General features: G+C 41.2%; 1 protein-coding gene across 6 annotated transcripts in view; it reads left to right on the plus strand.

The window, feature by feature from the left end:
* BTRC (beta-transducin repeat containing E3 ubiquitin protein ligase) overlaps window positions 1-15,110 on the plus strand; it is a 127,013-nt gene that overhangs the window by 55,179 nt on the left and 56,724 nt on the right. For all 6 annotated transcript variants that reach the window (XM_064144529.1, XM_064144528.1, XM_064144531.1 and 3 more), the window contains one exon: window positions 8,683-8,772. In XM_064144529.1, coding sequence (XP_064000599.1) covers window positions 8,683-8,772 — 90 coding nt within the window. The remainder of the gene's footprint in view (window positions 1-8,682; window positions 8,773-15,110) is intronic.

Consider the following 15,110-nt stretch of genomic DNA (forward strand, 5'->3'; position numbering starts at 1 on the left):
GCAGTGCCATCTGTTTTTTTGCAGGAACCGTATTATTGTTGGCTCGTATCTGTCTATTGTGGTGGTCACTCCCCGGGAGCTTGCCCTCACAGTCCTAAGGAAAGTGATGAATAGTGGAGGTCAACATGAATAGGTCACAGGGCAGCTGTCCAGGGCTGCCCTGAACTTGATTACCCCGCTGGTTTTTAAAGAAGATGGGCACAATGCAGGTTGTTTAAAAGCCTCCCTTCTCTTTGGTGCAGCCATAATGAAGTGCCTTTTGCTGCTGTGGTTTGTCTGTGGGCGAAAGTGCCTTGCGGGGAAATGCTGGCAACAGCAAGGCAGCCACACCTTACCCCCTGCAAACCTGACGGTGGAATCTGCTGTCTTTCTGGGAGCTTCCAGGTGGAAGTCTAGGGGGAAAAAAATCCCTGCCTGTTACCCCATCCAAACAGGCCACTTAGCATTTTCAAGAATTGTCCCTGTTCCTGTTTTTGACACAGAATATTGCCTCAGATCACTCTTGCAGGTTTAAAATAGTTCTGTAGAACCACATATAGCATCTTAAACCTGCTCTAGGCAGATTTCAGAGTTAAAATTGGCACAGTCTGATCTGAAGAGTTTAAAGTCAATACTCCAGCAAACTGTAAGAAGCAGAAAGTGGTTAAAGAAGGTAGAGCAAAGGAAAGACAAAAGTAGCAACTGTCAACCATTTGCTCCCAAGTGGTAGCCTCATCTCACTGCTTAGGGCTCCTTTCCAGGCATATTTCTCCTCTCCAAAAGTATTTCTGCCATGAAAAGTTGAAACCATCTTTTCAACTGATGAGGAAGGCTACATGATGGAGGGATAGTGAGGGTCTTTCAGCTTCCTTCCTCCTTTTCTCACTTCCTTCAGGGAAGATGCTGCAGTTCAAATATGCCTTCTGTTGGAGAGCTGGCCAGGGCAGGACGTACCTGGTGTGTGAAGTTATCCTGGTTGTCTCATCTTTTATGCTGTTAATACTTGCTAGTAAGGAGTTGCTGGTTGAAAAGCCTGGAATTGCTATATCCTTAGTACATCTGTAGTCTTACTTTCAACCATATTCTGATTAATTTCTTTTCTTTATTCTCAGAGAATGAACAAAAAAAAAATTTCCATTCCTCTGTGACACTTAATGCATGTTAAAAAACTTGCCAAGGCAGGTTGTGGTGGAGTCTAGGTTACAATGGCAGTGCTGCCTTGTGGCAGAAAGGCCACTGGGCTCTTTCAGCATTACTGCTAATAGGAATCTGTCACCCTGCCGCATTGCTGCATTCCTCTGTAATTGAGTAAATTGCAAGTGGTGTCTGCTCCCTCCTTCCCCCCCCCCCCCCGCCTTTGTGTCCATGTCCACTTACCATCCGAAGAACGTGGGCAGTGATAAATAAAGCACTGAACAGGACTCTCAACTCTTTGAAAGCAGCATGTTGCCAGCCTCCCAGTTATATTTCTTTAAGTGTTTATGTTTTTCAGTATTCTTTCTCTTGTGTGGCTGGAACCCTGGGGATCCAAAGCCATGAGAGAGGCCAAGAAGCTAACAAAGTAGCTGTCCCCTTGTTAGCTTGTTCCTTTCTTCTTTAAAAAAACAAGATGAAAACCATCTGGCTCAGGGCCTTACATTTTCCTCCCCCATGCACCTCTATAGATGAAGAGTTTCACCTGCAGTGAGGGTTTACATTGATTAGGGAGGGAGCAGTAATTCAAGCCTCCATCCACTTCAGTGGTACTTTGCAGTCTTTAAAGGTGCTGACCCATTGAGTTAAACTGTCAAGGGAGGATAAAAAAGGAGCTTCATCCCGGGAGGTAACAGCTGCCAGGTTTTCAGCACCTTGCACGCTGCTGGAAAAATGTCACAAATTGTCAATAGAAAGAAAAATCACTTGGCTGCCATCTTCCCTTAATGACGTGCCTTATAAAATGAAAGATTTAAGGGTTTAAAAAGCAGCACATAAGCTGTCAGGAAAAAGAAATCCTGAGGGGTCTCAAACAATGGGCCCAACAATATGTATCCCAAAAGACTGCAAATAACGCATCCAAGATGGACTAACCGGGGCTGATTGGGATGCCCATGGTTATCTTTGCACAGTGGGATGGGAGGGAAGTGAAAGATGCGGCAGCACAGAAACTGAACGCTACCATGCTTGTATTTAGAAAGAAAAAGAAGGGAGAGAAGTGATTCCTAAGCCAGTGAACTGAGAGAAGACATACTGTATTTCTGCTCTTTTGAGGACAATTTGTTTTCAAGCAGCTACCAGATGGCTAAATACCACGACATTTCCTTTTTCTCTCCCCTCCACCCCCCTTCTTTTTCCTTTAACAAGCGATCCAGTTCTCCTTGCGCTTTGTTTTTGTTTGTTTTAGTGCTTTTACGTTGCTGAACAGCCCCATGGTGTTTGGGCATTGTGGCATACTCTTTTTTGTTGTTGTTTCCCTCTTGTGCATTGATGGATGAGGAAGAAAAAAGATCTTCAGCTTTGATGTAATTTCTGATAACAGGCAGATTGGTATAAAGCTTTTTGTTTGTATTGTCTTGAGATTTTTTTGGGTTATGGGGCCTCTTTTTTTTTTTCTCTGTTTGTTTTAGGTAAGTCATTTTAATTGTACTGAGTAATTAGAAGGTACACACAGCCAAGGGAGCTTTGTTATGGTAATTGCTCAAGAAAACCCACTCCCCAACTACCATTGCCATGTGTTGAGACACGTCTTCCCTCTAGTGGCAATATTAAGGACTCTGGCTTTCACAGTCGGCAAGGTGTAATTGCAATATGACAAACGGTGCTTTAGGGAAAATCCTGTAAACGATCTAGTTTTTTGTTTGGCTAGTCTTTATTTTTGTCTTAGGACTTTCCGTGGAGACTACCCTTCCCAAGGCTGGGCTAGGGATAACAAAGATTTCATCTTAGGAAAATGATCACAGCGCATCCTGGGTAATGTCTTCCAGCTTGACTTAATTCTAGTTTGCTTTTTAATTACCTGTTTATAAAAACGTTTTTAAATTTGTGGAGATTACTTAATTCTTTCAGAAGAAGCACCTCGTTTGAAATAAATAAATAAATTGCATTTATTTTAAATAGTCCACGTGAAAGACCTTTAAAGGGTAATTAATGCAGGTCTCCTAAGACTCTAAGATGAAAGCGATCTTTCCAAATCTGCTGGAGTGATTTGTTTATATAACTTCCCACTTCTGCTGAATCCTTCTGAGTCTAATAACTTTTTTTTTTTTTTTCCTGTTTGGCAATTTGTGCTTAGCTACAAAAGCCCTTGTTCAAGAAGAACAGTTTAATAATCTTTTCCCTGAAAATGACTTGAAGGGAGGGTATGAGTTTTGTCTTTTTGCTGTTTTTATTAGTGTTATCTTTCTCTGATAAATCATGTAATTATTAACTATTGGGGGGGGAAATCTTATTGAACTCCTGGGTTGCAGCTTCTATTAAAAAGTGGAGTTTTGTTCAGGGACTGGGGATTCGCCGAATAAATGGCCAAGGAAATGGATTTCAGCTGGTGGAAAAGCTGCACACACAGAGAGAGCTCTTTCTGGGGGTTGAGGCTTCAGGTTGCCATCCAGAGCTATGCTGACAAGGGTAGAAATGCTTATGTGTTTGTGTCAAAGAGCAGGATCATGCTTTCTTTAAAAAGAAAAATGTAACCAAAGATACTTAGAGAATGAGATCAGATACAGCTCTATCTTTAGTGAACCACAGTTTAGCATCTCTGTGGCATTTTAAGCCTTTGGCGGAGAATGAATACAGCTTTGTGATTCCCCTGCTTCTGACATGATTTGGTGCTCCCATATTTGTAGGGTGGAGTTTTCATGTGGTTTTTTGTGTTTTGTTTGGTTTTTTTTTCATTAGAGCTTGTTTTGCTATAGGGCTGCTTAACGCCGTTCTCAAACAGCTTTTGCAAGGTTAAAGGAATGCAGCTTGGTAACAAGTTTGTGTCATTTTAAATGTATACCTCCCAGTAAATAAGGAGGAGCCTTGCAATCAATCCCTTTTAGTGTGTTATATGTTTCACCTGACAACTAAACCCTCTATTGATTAGCCATTACTTTGTTAGATAATCTCATGTCATTGAAGCCACTGTAAAAATTAAACTCTTTAAAATGTTTTACCCTAGCAGCAGTGTGAAAATTGAAAACTTGTTCAGAATTACAGCCAGCTTCCACAAAGAGGGTAGTTTTCAACAAACTGTTTTTTGTTTGCATGCTTTATATGCAGTATAAAAGCATATTAAAGCACTCCAACGTGAATCTATCTGCCGCTGGTGTTGAACCAGGCTACCATTTCAGACTGTTTTTCCTTGGTGAAGAAACCTCTTACCATGACGAAAGGGGAGGAGAAACTTGAACAGTTATGGTGCAAATTAGATAAGATTCAAAAAAGGGTCAAGCTTTAAAGCTGAGCTTGAGAAACTTTCTTTTCTTAGGCTTGGTTCTGGTTGTGGTTTTCTTGGTCTTCTTCCAGGTTAGTCAGTGCTGCCATAAGCACTGGAATGCATGGAAAGTGGTGTTCTGATGTTGCAGCATTGTGTGAGACACCATCAGATATTTCACCTAAAGTGTAGGGTTCTGCATTATTGTTATTACATAAGGTATTTATTCTGCTTTCAGTTAGATCCATTCCCTAGTAAGTGCTAGTGTGCAAACACAGATATGACAATTCCAGATGAAGTCAGATCTCTGTGTCCAGCAGTAATCTTGTGTCTCACAGGAGCTAATAACTGCTGCCTACAGAGAAACGTTAGAAGGCAACCTTATAGTCCTGCCTTCACTATATATTCTCTCAGTTTCTTGTGGCTTGACTTCCTGAGTCAGATGTGGCTTCTTTGCAACTTTATCAGTACATTTCCACTGAGACTTATTAAGCTGAGTGGCATTACTTGTTTTCCCCCTGAGCTTTATGGGAGAACTAGACTTTTTTCTTGCATTTTTGCTTTAAAAAAAAAAATTGAACATACTGTAGAGCATCCATATGAATCTTCTTACCTTTTCTGTTCCTCCACAAAACTAATAATGAATTCCTTTATGAAACTGTGAAAATAAGAGCAGGAGGACTTTGTAACTTTCCAAACATAATGAGCATTGAACTGATGATCACTGTGTGTTTTATTCTCAAATCTGCCTTGTGAGGGGCACCTCTTCTAGTATTTTTTTGTCCTTTGTTTGTTTTTCCTAACTACTTTCATGAAGAGATAAAGAGCTGCTGAAAGACTAAATGGGGGTCTGGTAATTTGGCATGTACCTTTATGTAATAAAATGACTGTGTAAAAGTTGATTCTCAGAGTAAAAGCATTTTCTTCTTTTCTTTGTGACTGAGAAGGTTGTGAAGGAGGAATTTAAGCGGTGTTGTCGTGTTGTCAAAGAGCGGAGAGGGTACTGATAGCATGGGAATGTCCAGGTCACTCAGACCCAGTCTGCTCATCCACTGCTGACTCAGCACTGTCAGTGGATGGTGCTGTTCAATGAGAACAAATGGATCTGGCTGCTCTCTCTCCTCCATTCCTCTCCTGCTCCTATATCATCTCCCACTGTTGCACTAAGGATGTCTGAGCGATATCTCTGCCAGGTACTCTATGGACCTGCTGCCCGGGAGTTTATTTAATCCCTTTTTCACTTGCTGATGTTTCCCTCCACTGTGTCTTAGGGCTGCAAACTTCAGAAGTTCACTGCTTGCTTCATTTTATCTGTTTCAAATTTATCCTATAGTATTTCCATCAAGTGTCACTATTCTTGGTAATATGTGATGTGATGAACAAAGTCATGCTGGAAGTTCAGTTCATGCTGTTGGTACTGAAATACAATATATGGAGCACAGTAACACAACCTAGGCAATACATTGTAGTTTTTTTGTATCCAGATTGACTTGCAGGCAACTTTTGGGCAGTGTCGTAGTGAGCTTCCTGTCTTCTCAGAAAGTTCTAAGGTTTTTGATTTAGCATTTAGTATTTGACATTGTGTGTTTGGATTGTCTGCTCTTCCCCATTTCTACATGTGAAAGGGTAACACAGGCTTTTAAAAAGCTGCCTTGCTACCAAGGTTTGTTCATACCTGTCTCGATGAGAAAAAGACTGACAAGATCTGAGTTCAGTTCATGGTTCAGTTCACGGAGCCATAGGCTTCCTTATTGCTTTCAGTAAATGTTTTTGTGGCTGAGCTTTTAACCTGCAAAGTGGAGTCTGCAGTAGCTTTCTTTGAGTCAGGGTTCCTCATAAAATTTGCAGTATGTAGCAGACAAACTGTGCTGAAATACTGCTACTGGAATTAAATTGAAAATGAAAGAAATCAGAGATTTACAAGAAGTGTTCAATTACACGTTAAAATACTGAACAAGAATCTTATCAATGCTTCATGGTTTTTCACCCTCAGAATCTGATTGAATTAAACTAAAATGGTGCTTATAAAATGTATTTGCATGGTATTGTCTGAACATCGGTGCAAAGCAGAGTGTCAACTTTCTGTCCACCAGTTGGGCTGCTACAACTAAGCCACAATTTATAATACTTTATGCCATTCTGATATTTCTTCCGAGGAGAAAGTTCTGTGCATACCAGAGTGATGGTTTTAAGATGTTGGCAAATATTTGCAAGAGGCTGAAGTTGAGTCCATCAGACTTCTGTTTGCTTGTGGTCTAATCCCAGTTTGAAGCTCTTCTGCTGAAAGATGTACTCTGTTCATCTGCATGACACTTTTAAAGGATTCCTGTGTCTGGATTTTTCAATTTCTTCTCCTCAATCCGGAGTCAGAAATTGCTAGCTGGCTGCTGGTCACAGCAGATATCAATGTTATGACTTGTAAGGAGATCTACTGGACACAGGATATTCTGCATTCCTGTCTGTCACTGGTTGTTTTCTGGTAAGAGAGCTCGCTGAGAAATAAAACACGAACTGCTAAAGCTGTGAAGATAGGGCTTATACATTCTTTTTTGTCTCTGTTTCATGGCAAACTTTAAAGGGGCTCTGTAATGAAGTAGGGTTGGAAGGACTGTGATTTACTGGATTTGCCCAAGAGTGGCTGCACTTTGCTGGACCAGTATGAGCCAGTGTGCTGATTTCCCATGGTGGGTAGTAAGGAGCGTTTAACGAGAGGATCATAAGAATTTAGGTGAACAATGTTACAAAGTGACTGTGAACGCTCAGTTCCCATCGGCTGGTGTTTACTGCGCTCCTGAGTTGGAGACTGTTAACGAGCACTGAGTTTGTGGACTTAAATCCTATCGCTCAGTCTAACCCTGTTTTAATCTCATTGCATTCCTGCCTGTGAAGACATCCTTTGCAACATGTTCCCCTGCTAGTTTATGTGCTGCTGCTGACTACATCTTGGGCAAAGTCAGACCCCTGTCAGAGAGACAAAAAGGGGAGGTGGTCTTTTCGTGCATGGTGTTGAGGGAATCTGGCTGTGATGACGTAGCTTTGGAGCAGAGAGAAAGTTTTAGGAGCCCTTAGTGTGCCAGTGTTGCCCACAGGTTTTGTAACCTATGGCAGGCTTGGGGTTGCATTAGTTTCAAATCAAACAAATAGGAATCTGTAGCAAGCCCGGAAAGAAGGCTCTTTAGAGATTGCCAGGGAATATTACAGGGAGAGAACCCACAGGCAGTTAGTTCACTGCCAATCCTTGTGTGTCCTCACCTAAGGCAGTGTTACAAATACCATGAACTTGGTAGGTTTTACTTAGCAGACCTGGCAATGTCTTTGTAGCAAGTTTAATTTCATTCTCTTTCAACATGCTTCTTGGATTTTCTCTGTGTAACTGTTTGAGGCAGCAGCATCTTCTCTGTGGTCCACTTAGCTACTCTTGCAGCAAAGCAAGTTCGTGCGAGCTTTTGGGCACTTCTGCTTGGGAGCAGTTTCCTGTAAATGGCAACATGCACTGGGGTGTTAATCCAGTACTGGAGCTCTTGGGTGCTACTATACTCCTATTAGTACTAGAAATTATGAACTTAATCAAATAGTAATTAAAAATGTGTTGAAAGTGGCGGTGGGGGTAACCTTCATTAGAAACTCAGAGTTCTTCAGGCATCTCAGTTTAAATGGATGAATCAACCAAAGTATAATTTTAAGCACATTTCATAAGTACTGTACATATACTGCCCTTAAAAAGGGAAGAGACTGAGAGCAATATGTTCTGCAGCACTCCGAAGTCTCCAGTCCCAGCTGAGGGTCTTCTGGGTAGGACAGTATATGAGTTTAAAAATTCTACTTTAAAAGACAAAGCTTTCCAGAACTGGAAAGATTTAAACAAGTGAGATGTGGTCCATTGTTAATAACCTTTATATTGGCCCATGTGTTTTTACCTGATAAAGTCAGAGTATGTTTATTAGCATTGCACATATACTGTGATAACTACTGTGTTGAAATCACCTTGCTTTAGTTCGGTTGTGTAGCATTGAGATCACAATGAAAGACTGAACAACTGAGATCAGATATTGTTTCTTTTTTCAATGGAAAATAAGAGGAAAACAGATTTTTTTCTTTGTGTTTCAGAACTATAAAATTGTGCATAGCTTCTCAGAGAATGAGCACACCCTGAACACAGGTTTTTGCTGTAAACTACTTTATTTTGGTTTGAAATGTTTATACCTTAGGAAAAGGGAGATGCAGCAGAGTTGTTGTGAGTTCTTGTGCCAAAAATGTGGTGCCTGAAAGAAAATCGTGTTCTTCTGTTCATAACAGTTTTAATCTTTCTGCAGACCTACAACAGCTGTGCCAGACTGTGCTTAAACCAGGAAACAGTATGTCTAGGAAGCACTGCTATGAAGACTGAAAACTGCGTGGCCAAAGTAAGTAAGAGATTGACTTCAGGTTTGAGGGGTTTTCAGCAGATTGTTTGCTGTTAATCAAAGAAAAGTTCTTGTTAGAAATTACAGTTAGAAAAAATATTTAAACAAAAAGCAAGTGAGTTTGGGTAGGCTTTTCTGCTCTTCAGCTTAGAGTTTTCAGACATACTGATTTTATGTCGGAAGTGTTTGAGTCCTGAGCTATGTGGGATTGAAAGGTTCATTCTGCTATACAAGTAACAGACTTTTCCAGTGGGATGATATATGCCTGCCATGTAATTAGCTCTGGCAACTTCAAATGGTAAATATCCAGATAGTGCATGAGAGCTCTTTGTATCATGGTTCCCTTTCTTAGCTACCAGAAAGGAGGAGCAAAAAGAAATAACTTTCAATTTAAATGCAGTAAATTCTGTTTTTAAGATATAGGGACGAGGGGGATATGGTAGTCAGAATGGTTTTAAAAAAAGGATATTTTTTAGCCTGTCAGAGAAAAGCTATTCCTTGAAAATTGTAGATGAGGTTGGAAAAGTGCTATTGGCCACCTTCTTTTCTTAAAATTCAGCATGACTAAACAGTGTATGTGTAGGGCTGTTTGTGAATGGAAAACATCTGAACCACAATGCAACATGTATGGAAAGGCTGCAGGAAGGATGCGTTTAGCCTTGCGTGAGCTTCGTGTTTCCACTGAAGGAAAGTTTAGAATGGGCATTCAGGACAGATGAGTGCATGCAGCCATCTGTTAGCAAAGCCAGCTGGCATTTTGTAGCTCCTCTGTCACCACAAACCTGGCCACTCAGAAGTCTGTCTTCTCTTTCAGTTATTTACCCCTTGATCTTCTTATAGTCCTTTTTTTGGATTTTTTCCTTTTTTTTCATACTTTGAATGGTTGTTAAAGGTGCCTTGTCCCTTCAGGGGCCACTTTTATGTTGACCTTTAAGATAATTTCCCAGGTAAAATTTTGCTGGGATTTCACTGGGGAGATTTGGATGTCCCATTTCTTTTGATTCCTGTCAGGGAATCTGCCATCATAAAGGTTTGTCATGATACGTGCAGGTGGCTTAGCGCATATATATGTAATGCCAGGTTACCTTCCACTGGAGAAGCGCTTCTGAGAGCACCTATCAACCTTGGTACAAAGCTGTAGTATTTAATACCCACACCTCCATTCTTAACTGAAGATGACAGGCTTGCACGCTGCTTCTGAAGTCGCTTTATGATTCAAAGTAGGAGCAACTCTTTAGGCAAGGTGCCAGAGCAGCTCTTGACTGAGATATTTTACCATACAGCACTCTAACCAGAGTAAGCCCTTTCAACCCTATTAACTTTTGTTTGACCTGATCATCTTATGCAGGAGAAAGAATGGATAAAGAGCTACAGCTAATTTAAGAGATGCCTTTTTTTCTAAATGAAGTGACATACCTTTAACATCCTAGTTCCCTTAAGCTACATTTTCAGTGGCCTCATGGTAAGAGATGTGGGTAGGGCTTAAGGCATCAACAGCAAGATCTGTTTCATGTTACTGAGGATTAACTGGAACCATCACCTGGAGATGAAAAAGTGCATGTTTTTAAATATGGTGTCTCTGTATGTTGTAGGGCCATCTGCTATCACATCATATGTGTGTATATATATGAAACAACACATATATTCATGTCTACATCTATATATATGCACAGATGGACATTTTACATATGCATATATGAAAAAAACTTAGGGACCTTTCTGGTGGTATAATTTCTGTAGTATAGCTTTCTTGTCTGTTTTCCTCTTTGCCTTTCTAGCTACAGAACAAAGTAAAATGGGTTCTAAGAAAACTTGTCTTTCAAATTCCAGAATTGCTGAAGCATTTATAAATCCAGTTAGCTAAATGCAGATGGCTCAGTGGTGGCATAGGCAAATGGCATAACTGTAAAATGTTCCCTAGGTGAAGAGCTTAAATGGGATTTAAGGAGTTTGGTAGTCTTCTCCTAGCCTTATGCACATGGCAAGCTTTATCCTCCATGATTGATGAGTCTTACAACCTTGGACTTTAAAATGTTTTGTCAAGAGAATGAATACTGGAAAACATAACTGGGGCTTTCTTTATCTGAGGCATTTCTAAAAGTATTGTAGGGTTTTCAATTTATTTTGTTTTAAACTGACAGTGAAAGACAAAAGGGATTACTTTGGAAATCATGATTTACCTTTCTGATTCTGCACTGTGGTATCAGCCCTGACTGGATGCCCCACTGAGCATTATTGCACTTGTCAGGCATGCCAGCCAGTTAGTCTGCAAGAGATGATAGTTTCTCTGAGAACAATTTCTGATTTTGCATCTACTTGCAAAAGAAAAAAAGGAAACTGTGCTCTGTTCAGACTGCATTAATGCCATTTACTCATTGTGTGCCTGATGATGTTTCTAAACTTTCTTCAAAGAATGAAATGCAGTTTCCCTTGAGGCCACACTTGTCCATCCATCAGACTCTTTTGTGAATGAGTGCCTCTGTACAGGACATCCAGCTGTATTTTACCAACCTAACAACTGACATTCTTCCTAAAATGGAAGGAAAGTAACTTTTTAAGAAACAGACATTTTCAAGTACAGAAAGCAGCATAGGACCACTGTCTTTTTGACTACTCATGAAGTCTGTTCAGGAAAGCTTGTCTGCCTGATTTTCTATACAGTGTCACACTGTCTGTGCAGCTGAGCTCTCAGTGGCTTCTGCAAACCTGTGGATTATCTAGTTTTATTTAGACATAGAATCAACCAGGTTGGAAGAGCCCTCTAAGATCATCCAGTCCAACCTATCCCCCCAGTCAACTAGACTATGGCACTAAGGGCCTCATCCAGTCTTTGTTTGAACACCTCCAGGGACGGTGCCTTCACCACCTCCCTGGGCAGCCCATTCCAATGCCAATCACTCTCTCTGTGAAGAACTTCCTCCTAACATCCAGCCTATACTTCCCCCGGCACAACTTGAGACTGTGTCCCCTTGTTCTACTGCTGGTTGCCTGGGGGAAAACACCAACCTCCACCTGGCTACAACCTCCCTTCAGGTAGTTGTAGACAGCAATGAGATCATCCCTGAGCCTCCTCTTCTCCAGGCTAAACAACCCCAGCTCCCTCAGCCTCTCCTCATAGGGTTTGTGTTCCAGGCCCCTCACCAGCTTTGTTGCCCTTCTCTGGACACGGTCCAGTGGCTCAACATCTCTCTTGAATTGAGGGGCCCAGAACTGGACACAGTACTCAAGGTGTGGCCTGACCAGTGTTGAGTACAGGGGAAGAATAACCTCCCTTGTCCTACTGGCCACACTGTTCCTGATCCAGGCCAGGATGCCATTGGCTCTCTTGGCCACCTGGGCACACTGCTGGCTCATCTTCAGCCTACTATCTACCAGTACCCCCAGATCCCTTTCTTCCTGGCTGCTCTCCAGCCACTCTGTCCCCAACCTGTAGTGCTGCTTGGGGTTGTTGTGGCCAAAGTGCAGAACCCTGCACTTGGCCTTGTCAAATCTCATCCCATTGGCCTCTGCCCACCCATCCAGCCTGTCTAGGTCCCTCTCCAGGGCTCTCCTACCTTCCAGCAGATCAACATCTGCTCCTAGCTTGGTGTCATCTGCAAACTTACTGATGCTGGACTCAACCCCCTCATCCAGATCATCAATAAAGATGTTTAACATTTAAAAACAAAGCTAGAATATCATATTCTGATGAGTCGTTGTTGTTCTTAGGCCTGATTTTCTGGTATTTGTCCTCTGAAATGCCCCTAGTGGGATGTGGGCATATCTGGGGAGAAGCAAATAAGGAGCAGTAGGAACTGTTTCAAGTGTGGACATGTTTTGACTGAGGAAGTTGAATCTTGAATTAATAATTTTATATGGTGGTGCTCTTATGTCACATGTTCTTGAGCCCCCAGCATAAGAGAAGCATGGACCTGCTCAAGCAACTCCAGAGGAGGACCACAAGGACAATCAGGAGGCTGAAGTACTTTGCCGATGAGAACAGGCTTAGAGAGTTGATGTTGTTCAGCCTGGAGAAGGCTCCAGGGAGACCTTTTAAGTTACCTTCCAATACTTAAAAGGAGCCTACAAGAAAGCTGAGGAGGGATTTTTTTTGTCACAGAGTGTAGCAGTAGAACATGGAGTAATGCTTTTAAACAGAAAGAGATTTAGATCAGATATCAGGAAGAAGTTCTTTACTGTGCAGATGGTGAGATACTGGAACAAGTTGCCCAGAGAAGCTGTGGATACCCATCCCTGGGAGTGTTCAAGGCTAGGTTGGATGGGGATTTGACCAATCTAATGGAAGATATGCCTGCCCATGGCAGGGGTTGAAACTAGATGATCCTTAAGGTCCTTTCCAATCCAAACAATTCCATGATTCAGTGGTCTGTTACATGAGTTTTCTTCTGTCCTCAGGAGTTTTTATGTTAATAAACATAGTGGTCTTTTTGGCCGTTGCTTTTGAGTGATCAGCAAATCTGATGTATAACTTAATGTCTTTTAAAAAGAAATGCAGTCTCTAGTTGTTGTTTCTTTTATTTTTTCATATATGTGCACACAAAGAAACTCCTCTGTTTGGCTCTTTAGAAACTGAGAAATGTCTGTGAGAGGTTTTCTTTCTATGATGCTACTGATGTGCAACCACAAGTAGGAATTGGTGCTAGGTGCTTAAATAAGGTAAAAATGTAGCATGAATCTGAGCTCCAAGGACAGGGTGTTTGGTTTTAATGAGGCTTATTGAAATCTGGCCAAATGAGCATCTGTTCCTATTGTTTGTTCCATATTTTGTAAGCCAGTATCTTCAGGCCAGATAATGGTGTTGGGGTGTGCTTCATCCTCAATTAGAGAGAGGCACAGTTAAAGTCCCCTGGCATCTGGTATGTCACTAGGATTCTTGTGATATGTCTGGGTGCGCAAACAAGTTTCTCTTCTGTTCTACACCCGGGACCACGTACTTAACTTTCTGTGGTGACCTTCACACTTCTTGTTTGCTGTGCAGTGAGGGGTGCTCTGGTGTGTCTCCAGTCTCCTTGGCTGAGTCTTTGCTGGGATGGTTTATGTGTATTCCTGGTTTCAAACAGAGGTCTTGCTTCTTCACCTTTTCATAATGTGAGCTGAATTAGGTTTGAGTTTTGCTGTTTATCTGGATCCCATTAGAGTTTGCTTTTCCTTAGATTTTGCTTTTCCTTGAATTATGGAATTGCCCTTATGTCTCAAAGTGCTCTTTTATTTCCCAGCAAGATATTGGTGTACAGCTGATCTCACAGAGCTCTACATTCAGTATCCATTTCTTGCATTCATTAGATCTTTACTGTTTTCTTAACTCCTACAGTCAGTTACAGTTTGTATCTGCTATATAAAGCAGTGTTCTAGTTTTCATTTTGCACATTGAATTCTTTCTTACATTCCTCCTACCCCGTGACATTCCTGCCAGAGACAGTACAAAGACACCTTCTTAATGACATAGAGCATCCCCAGGTTTCTACTTAGGTCTGAACTCAGGAGCAGCTGGAAGAGGTTCTCTGCTTCTCCCTTCATCTAAATTAAATTGGTGGGATCAAAATACAGTCATGCACACCATTCTTGAAAAAACAGACTGCTGTTTCAGGCCACTTCTTGCTACCCATATGTGATAACTGGTCCTTTTAAGCATATTGTGTCTTCTAGGGAATCTTTGACTGCTATTAATCATACTTTTTAGTGTGCATACTAATTTATATATATCCTTTGTTTTTAGCACTGTGATTTTACTCTCTGACCATTATGGCTTTTCTTGCTTCGCTTTAAAAAAGGGAGTGACTAATACTCTCCTTACAGAAATGTAATTAACTTTATCATGCTTTTTTGACCATTGGATGAAAAGTTCTGCTTAAGCATGTAGTGATGTTCTGTTGATAATGTGCAGGGGGATAGATTTATGTTCTGCTCAGTTCTGGAAATAGAGCAGGGCAGGACACTTCAAATACACTTTGTGAAAATTTCCTTCAAAATGCATTGCAGAATTTAGCCATAGCTACACACTTCACTTTCAAGGATGATTCAGCTAAACCAACGAGTGGTGGAAGTAGCTGGTAATTGAAATATACCTTCCTTTGCCAGTTCTTTCTGCATCACTACTTCATTTTTTTTAGAATAAAAATAGTCTCTACAATAATAACATTGAGCTCAGAGTTTTTACCTGAATCCAAAGGAGAAACCATAAGTACTCTTTATTAAAGAAACATTTAGGGTTCCAAGCTGGATGTTCCTGTTGGCAGTAGGACAAATTGATCTGAAGAGTGTCCCTCTTGTACTCTTAAGTCCCTTTATGTCACAGATTGATGGCTTCTCTTTCCTGAGAGTGTCCCTGCATTTACTTT

Source organism: Pogoniulus pusillus, chromosome 6 (assembly GCF_015220805.1).
Source record: "Pogoniulus pusillus isolate bPogPus1 chromosome 6, bPogPus1.pri, whole genome shotgun sequence".
NCBI lineage: Eukaryota > Metazoa > Chordata > Aves > Piciformes > Lybiidae > Pogoniulus > Pogoniulus pusillus.